General features: G+C 47.3%; 1 protein-coding gene across 1 annotated transcript; it reads left to right on the top strand.

Annotated features, from left to right (window-relative positions):
* Positions 1–6,925: 6,925 nt before the first annotated feature.
* LOC102459872 (olfactory receptor 52P1-like) lies at positions 6,926–7,900 on the top strand. Its single transcript, XM_006126562.4, has one exon. It carries the CDS (start codon positions 6,926–6,928, stop codon positions 7,898–7,900), a length of 975 nt encoding a protein of 324 aa, XP_006126624.3.
* The last annotated feature ends 447 nt before the right edge of the window (positions 7,901–8,347 follow it).

The raw sequence follows: 8,347 nt of genomic DNA, 5'->3' as shown, positions 1-8,347 counted from the left end.
GCTGGCACCAGAGCCCTCAATGCCCAGGGTGGCAGCCAAGAACCCAGTGTGTGGGATGGACAGCCAAAAACCCAGTGTACAGGGTGCTGCGGCACCCCCTGCACCTCTAGTTCCCACACCCATGGTGCTACCATGCACCCACTGTACCATTCCACAGAGAGGACAGCAAAGGAGTTGTAGAATTGTCTGCACTGTCTACATGCCTTGCCAAGCAAGAACGTAGAAGTCTCCAGACAAGATTCACCTAGCCCAGTACGTTACCCTCCTCACTGGCTGGTACCCAATGCAGCAGAAGAATATTCATGTGACCTTGCAGAGGGCATTTTTTGAATGACTTGGCCATGGAAGAAGTCCCCCTCTTTATCCCCTTTGGTTAGTGGAACATGGGCAAGAACCCAACAGAAGCTCCCATCCAGCTTCAGTTTTCTGCAGAACTTGTGAGGCCTATCAGTCCTGCATACCGGAGCAGCCTCACAGCCTGGGAGAAAGGGCAGCACCGCATTGCATACTGGTCCCTTCCTTCTTCACACACGGTCCTTCATCTGAACTTCTGACTCACATTTGGCTCCTAATGTGGAAAGGACCAAACATCTGCGGCCAAACCATCTCTTGCTGTGATCTTCTCATATTACACAGAAGTTTGGCAGAAAAGGACCTGGAGATTACAGTGGAGGAGGAGCTGGATATGAGTCAACAGGGTGCCTTTGTAGCCAAGAAGGCAAATGGCATATTAGGGTGCATTAAGAGGAGTATTTCCAGTACATCTAGGGAAGTGATTATTCTCCTTTATTTGGCACTGGTGAGGCCACATCTGGTGTATTGCATCCAGTTCTGGGCCCCCCACTCTAGAAAGGATGTGGATACATTAGAGTGAGCCCAGCGGAGGGCAACAAAAATGATTAGGGGGCTAGAGCACATGACTTATGAGGAGAGGCTGAGGGATTTGGACTTATTTAGTCTACAGAAAAGAAGTGTGAAGAGAGATTCGATAGCAACCATCAACTACCTGAAGGGGGTTCCAAAGAGGATGGAGAGAGGCTGTTCTCAGGGGTGACAGATGACAGAACAAGAAGCAATGGTCTCAAGTTGCAGTGGGGGCAATCTAGGGTGCATATTAGGAAAAACTATTTCCCTAGGAGGGTGGTGAAACACTGGGATGGGTTACCTGGGGAGGGGGTGGAATCTCCATCCATTGAAGTTTTTAAGTCCTGGCTTGACAAACCCTGGCTGGGTTGGGGCTGGTCCTGCTTTGGGCAGGGGGCTGGACTCGATGACTCCTGAGGTCTCTTCCAGCCCTGGGATTCTATGATTCTGTCTCTGAATGGCTCTCCTGCTGCAGGGCACAGGGTGACCCACCAACCTGTGGCACCTTCTTGGATTGACTGTGGGACCCTACACTCTACTGATGTGTACATGCATTGATCAGTGTCCCACCCCAGTGCTTCCTTGAAAGCGGTTTGAGTTGGGGTCAATAGGTTTGTTATTCTTTGGCCCTTGTTTCGAGATACATACAACCTCTCCCTCCACTCCAGTATGCTCTTGGGGGAAATGGGACGAGTGTTCTTGTTCCTGAGGCTACCTAGGGTTAGGAGATGAGGATTTCATTTCCAGTAATCCCAAAGCCCCATTCTCATTCCAGCCACTGAGACCAGACTATACAGGTCCACACTGGAAATTCATATACCCTTCCTGTGCCTCCATTTACACCACCGTGGTGGTGTCACTGAAATGTTAAAAGTTCTCAGAAAAAAGGTGCTATTTAAGGGGCTATTTATCCCTTCACTTTAACTCTACATCCTTGCGGCCCTGGGAGCAAGAGAAAGAAAGAGTCTTGAGTGTGGGCTCCTTTGTGGTAGACGTGTATTATGGCTAAGATTATTAGGAATGTTTCTTGATAAGTAATTGATTGAAGTTTGGAAGTGATGACCCAATAGGGGTCCCTATAAGCCATGTAGTCTGTAAAAATTAATTATAAAAAGACTAGATACTACAGTATGCAAATTGAACCTCTCTAATCCGGCAACATCCATGGTCCGGCATGATTTTAGTGAGCTGGATGTCCACTTACCACGGATGTGACCAAGTTTCCCACGGTCCCATAAAGTTTGTTTACAGCCACCAGTCCTGGCTCTCAGTGTTCTGTGTTGTTATTTAGTTCTAATTTACCCCTCAATGTCTTCTGAGAGTCCAGTGAGCAGTGGAAGTGTCGGTAATGCTGCTAGACAATACCGACCTCCCGGGGCCTGGCAAATTCTCTGGTTTGGTACCAGTCAGGTCCTGAGAGTGCTGGACTAGAGATGTTCAACCTGTGCTTTGGAGCAGTTCTCTGAAACTATCCTTAGAGACATTTTCCTGACACCCTTCTCCCTGTCAGGAAGCAACTGGCCATCGCTGCTTTGCTGCTAATCACGCAATCCCGCGTCTGATTTTAGATCATTACGTGGGAAGTTCTAAACCTATTGCTAATGTCTGTGTGTGTATAAATCTAATAAGTGGTCATGTGAGATCAGAGTTGAGTTGAATCAATCTCTCATCAGCTGGAAGCACTGTGTTCCCATGGATTTGTTCCTGACACCACTGGCCTGAAACAATTAGGTTCCCACTGCTTTGGCTTCTGAAAACCCTGGATAACACCCTCTTGACCAAAACGGGTACTGATGTCTTCATATGCAAACTGACGCAGAGCACGTCTTCAAATGACATATACCCTTTTGCAAAGGTATAAAATAAAAATTCACTGTGCAGATGCCTTCATGTTTTGGGGGGTATTTGCACACTGACGTAGGGCACACACACACATCCTAGCACATGTTCTCTTGAAGATCAACCCCACACTGTGGAATAGAGGTGTAGCTATTAAAACAAGGTCCTGTAGGATAAGACTGGGTTAATTTACTGTTACTATTCATGGCTATTCCCAGTGCCTGATAGCAGATTTTCCTGTAGAATGAAGATAGGCTCTGAATTCCCAACTGGGACAGTAAAACTAGAGGATTTCTTTCAGAGGTATAAATACCGCCAGGCGAGTTGTCCTGGCAGACTGGCTCATGCAGATTGTGTGTGACTGTAGCATTGACTGAAGGTGAAGAAGATACAGATGAAAACCGGTGAGTGGGCGGGGGGGGGGGTCATATGGATTTAATCAGAGGCCCTTTAATACACATTTTTTAAATGCACTCAAAAACTTTGGGCCAAATCCTGCCCCCCATCACGCTAGTGTCAAAATGAAATAATTCCACTCATTCCAGCAGAGCAACACAGGACTTACACCAGTGTCACAGATCAGAATGTGGCACTGTCTGAATGAACAAGGGGAAAAGACACTATGAGAAGGTGAAGCGCTCGGAATTCGGGACAGGCAAACGGTATCACAGTCCAAATTTTGCCCCTTCTATGAAGTCACTAGTCTGCAGTGATTTGTTTGTTTAAGCCACATTGATACTTACGCGATGAAGATCAATCTTCTAGCATTCTATTTAGTGGGTCTAGTTAAGACCCACTAAATCAAACACCGAGGGTATGAATCCTCAATTCCCACAACCGCCAATGTTCTTTTCTACAGCTTGTGGGCATCCAGACACATGATTGCATCTCGTCATGCTCTTGTCTCCTGTGCAGACTTGTACTTCTTTTGTCATCACAACAGCAGCAGCAACATTCTTCTGGTGGCTTAGACTTTTTGTATGAATTCACTTCTCTACAAAGTGTGCTTTTAAATAAACAAGAGCAGCAGCCGTGTTCTCCCCGATTTCTTTTCAACCCACTGTTCAGTCTTCCTGCTGTGATGTTCATCGGCACCCAGGTGATTATCTGCCTCATGCTGGTGTGGAATCTAGGAAATATTGCCTGTCTGACTTTTCCCAAACCAGAAATCCCCTCAGCCCAGCTTTTCTCACAGCACTGCTGAATTCCCGGGCAGTTTGTGGAGCATAGCACTGGGGGGGGAGGTAAGCATTTTAACCATGACTTTCACTAGCTTTGACATTTCTTGCTAGTAAGCAACAGCCCAACACTGCATCTTGGAAGTCATGGTGAGTTTTGTCACTGCCTCCAATGGGAACAGGGTCGGAATGTCAACAGCCTCTTTGACCAGTCTACACTACACCCAGAAGGTCAGCTTAAGGTATGCAACTCCATCTACGTACATAAAGTAGCTGGAGTTAGCTTACCTTAAGCAGAGCTTGGCATCATCTTCATAGCGAGAGGCCGACGGGAGCAAACACTCCCATCGGCTTCCCTTATTCCTCGTATCTGCAAGGAGTACTGATATCGATCAGAGCCACCCTCAGTGTTTGATTTAATAGGTCTTAACTAGACCCACTAAATAGAATGCCAGAAGACTGATCTCCACAGTGTAAGTATCGACATGGCTTAAATCTCACTCCCTCCTTCCCTTCCTCCCGGAAGCAGATTAGCAGAACTCACTCATGCAACCAGTAGGACTAAGTCTGTCCAGGAAGAATGTCCAAGCTGTGCTTGCCAAATGTAATGGATACATCTTGCTACATGTCCTGCCATGAGGGCACAGGACTCGACTCGATGACCTCTTGAGGTCTCTTCCAGTCCTAGTGTTCTATGATTCTATGCTGCTTCACATGCCGGGTGCTTCACAGTAAAATGCAAGCTGATCATGGGAGCAAAGCGCTTGACAAACTGGGTCCAAGCCCTCTTGATTCTCTAGCCCTCCAGCGCAGCACCGCTGCTAGCAGCAACTACAGCCAAACATCTGTCTGCTGCTGCTAAAGGTAACTCCAGAGAGAATGTGCATGTATCTGCCACGGCTACAAATCACGCTTCTGCATGTACTAAGCATGCCCAGGGAGGAGACGTATTCCAGCGAGGGCTGCCAAGCTATTCACAAAATGAATCATAATTGATCGTGCTGTTAAACAATAATAGAATACCATTTATTTAAATATTTTGGATTTTTTACATTTTCAAATATATTCATTTCAGTTACAACACAGACTACAGAGAGAACAATGCTCACTTTATTTTTATTTTTTATTACAAATACTTGCACTGTAAAAGTATTTTTCATTTCATTTACTACAAGTACTGTGCATTCTCTTGACCAAGAAAGTGAACTTACAAATGTAGAATTGTGTACAAAAAATAATTGCATTAAAAAATAAGGCAATGTACAACTCTAGAGCCTACAAGTTCAATCAGTCCTACTTCTTCTACAGCCAATTGCTCAGACAAACAACTTTGTTAACTTTTGCAGGAGCTCATGCTGCCTTCCTCTGGTTTACAGTGTCACTTGAAAGTGAGAACAGGCATTTGCATGGCATTGTGATAGCCAGCCTCTCAAGATATGTATGTGCCAGTTGCTCTAAAAGTTTGTGTGTCACTTCATTATTCAACCACCATTCCAGAGGACATCCTGATGACGGGTTCTTCTTGATAATGATCCAAAGCAGAGCGGACTGATGCATGTTCATTTTCATCATTTGAGTCAGACGCCACCGACAGAAAGTTTATTTTATGGTTTTTTGGTGGTTTGGATTCTGTAGTTTCTGCATCACAGTGTCGCTTTTTTAAGGTGCTAAAGGAGCACTCGAAGTAGAGAAGCAAAATGTTAGGAACCATCAACCCATTCAATTAGCCTCATTGGCCCTGGTTCTACAAGTGAGAGGTGCTTTTTTTTCTCCCCCTTCTTTTTCTGTTATAAATTCTGGGTTCCTGTTATTTCCACTCCAGCTCATCTGAAGAAGTGGGTTGTGCCCACGAAAGGGCATGATACCATCTATATTTTTATTAGTCTCTAAGGTGCCACAGGACCACTTGTTGTTTTTAAAGGAACCATTAGGAAAGGGGTAGATAATAATACAAAAAAAATCATAATGCCGCTATGTAAATCCATGTTCTGTTTGCATCATCTCACAAAAATATATTAGACATGGGAAAAGTACACTGAAGAGCAATTAAAATGATTAGGGGTATAGAATAACTTCCATATGAGGCAAGATTAAAAAGGCTTGGACAGTTCATCTTGGAAAAGAGACGACTAAGGGACGGAGGAAAGATATTAGAGAGGAATCAGGGAATGTTATATACCTTTCACATCACACAAGAACCAGGAACAGGTTTAAAACAAAACAAAAGGAAGTATTTCTTCACATAAAGCACAGTTAATCTGTGGAATTCCTTGCCAAGGGATGTTGTTAAGGCCAAACGTTTAACTGAGTTCAAAAAAAGAACTAAGTCAGTCCAAGGAAGATAGGTACATCAGTGGCTATTGTCAGGAACACAATGCCACACTCAGGGTCTCCTATAGCTCTGAAAGCTGAGAGTAGACACTTAAGGGATGGATCACTCAAAGTCACCCTGTTTTGTCCAATTCCTCTGTAGCAGTGAACCCACAAAGCTCAGCCATCACCTGCCCTTCCCCAGAAAGGGGACACTCTTCACAACTGTCTGAGCCACAGCAGCTTGTGACCCCATCTCACGGTTCTGCCGAACCTGCCATTTCTCTTGCGTTCAAACCCATCCAGGCTGCAGACTATTGTCATTCAGACACTGCGCTAGTTGTCCTTCCAGGTCCCCAGAACTGGAACTGGACATACAGCCGTGGTCCAGAGCTGAAGGGAAGCAGCAGTTGAGAGGAGAATAGACAAAACGCCCATGGGCTCACCTTGAGCAAGTGTGGGGAGAGCTGTAGCAAGGAGCGTCGTGTCGCTACAGCGAATGAAGCTGGGGAGGCCCTGGAGCTGGTGGGGGGCTGCAATTCTCCGTGAGGGAGATGGCAGATGGGACATCCTGTTTGTGTTGGGCTCCAGACGCCTGTGACTCAAGAGAGTTGCATGGAAGAGATTCATTGAGGAGCACCCTGCAGGGACAAGGCGTTTTCGTTGCCAACAATAACCTGCCATGTGGTTTCAGTTACAGCCTCCGAAATGGTCCTGGGTACCGGCCGTGCACCATGTCACACTGCAATGACTCCAGCCCCTCCACCTTCTTCCTGATGGGCATCCCGGGGCTGGAGGCCAAACACTTCTGGATCGCCTTCCCGTTCTGTGCCATGTACCTCGTGGCCCTGCTGGGGAACTCCACCCTTCTCTTTGTGATCAAGACGGAGCCAAGCCTGCACTTGCCCATGTACTACTTCCTCTGCATGCTGGCAGGTATCGACCTGGTGCTCACCAGCTCTACCGTGCCCAAGATCCTGAGCATCTTCTGGTTCCGCTCCCATGAAATCGGCTTTGAGTGTTGCATGGTCCAGATGTTCTTCATCCACGGCTTCTCCGCCGTGGAGTCGGGGGTGCTGCTGGCCATGGCCTATGACCGCTACATCGCTGTCTGCAGGCCCCTGCACTACTCTGCCATCCTCACCGACGCCGTCATTGCCAAGATGGGGTCGGCTGCCTTCCTGCGGGGTCTCGGCCTGATGACTCCCTTGACGTGCCTGGTAAGCCGTCTGCCCTACTGTGGTCCCAGGCTCATTTCCCATTCCTACTGTGAGCACATGGCCGTGGTGAAGCTGGCCTGCGGGGGCACCACTCCCAATGATGTCTACGGCATCACGGCCGCAACTTTCGTGGTGGGCTCCGACTCCATCTTCATTGCCGTCTCCTACATCCTGATTCTCCAGGCCGTCCTGAGCCTCTCCTCCAGGGAGGCCCGCTGGAAATCCTTCAGCACCTGTGGCTCCCACGTGTGCGTCATCCTGGTCTTCTACACCCCGGGGCTGTTCTCCTTCTACACACAGCGCTGGGGGCAGAACATCCCCATGCACATACGCATCCTGCTGGCAGACCTCTACCTCTTGGTCCCCCCTATGCTGAACCCCATCATCTATGGCATGAAGACCAAGCAGATTAGGGGGCGGCTGCTAAGGCTTTTCTATCCAAAGAGAATCCAAGGTGGTTTTGACTCCCCACATAGTTTTGGAGGCTGAATGGCAAGGAGCAGCTGTAGAAGGTTCAAAGAAGCCCCCAGAATGTCCGGTTCTGATCCAAAATGAAGATTCTCCAGCTGAAAATCCCATAAGAAGATGTTCTCTCCTGAAACTGCTGGTGCTTTCTTCCTCCCGGCTAGGCTGATAATCCTGGCCAAGACCCAGAAGAATAGAATCGCTATGAACACGAGTCATAACTTTTAGCAGATGTTCATTCTGACTTCAGCTTGAGGATGAAAGTTTTTAGATCGTTGCTTACCCATACCACTGGCTCCTCCTTAACACTGAACCCCAATATCACCAGTATGCTGCTTCCCAACAGCAGCTGGTAAAAGGCTGTTCCCACATGAGAGGCCAAGTTCTACACGTAGATCTATCCCTCCATTCCTTACATAAGAACATAAGAGTGGCCAAATTGGGTCAGACCAATGGTCCATCTAGCCCAGT

Source organism: Pelodiscus sinensis, chromosome 1 (genome assembly GCF_052426305.1).
Source record: "Pelodiscus sinensis isolate ZL-2025 chromosome 1, ASM5242630v1, whole genome shotgun sequence".
Lineage (NCBI taxonomy): Eukaryota > Metazoa > Chordata > Testudines > Trionychidae > Pelodiscus > Pelodiscus sinensis.
This window is presented reverse-complemented; position numbering and strand designations above follow the sequence as displayed.

What these genes read in the sequence shown, in the direction of transcription:
- LOC102459872 (XM_006126562.4), top strand. Translation starts at nt 6,926, where the DNA reads ATGTCACACTGCAATGACTCCAGCCCCTCCACCTTCTTCCTGATGGGC.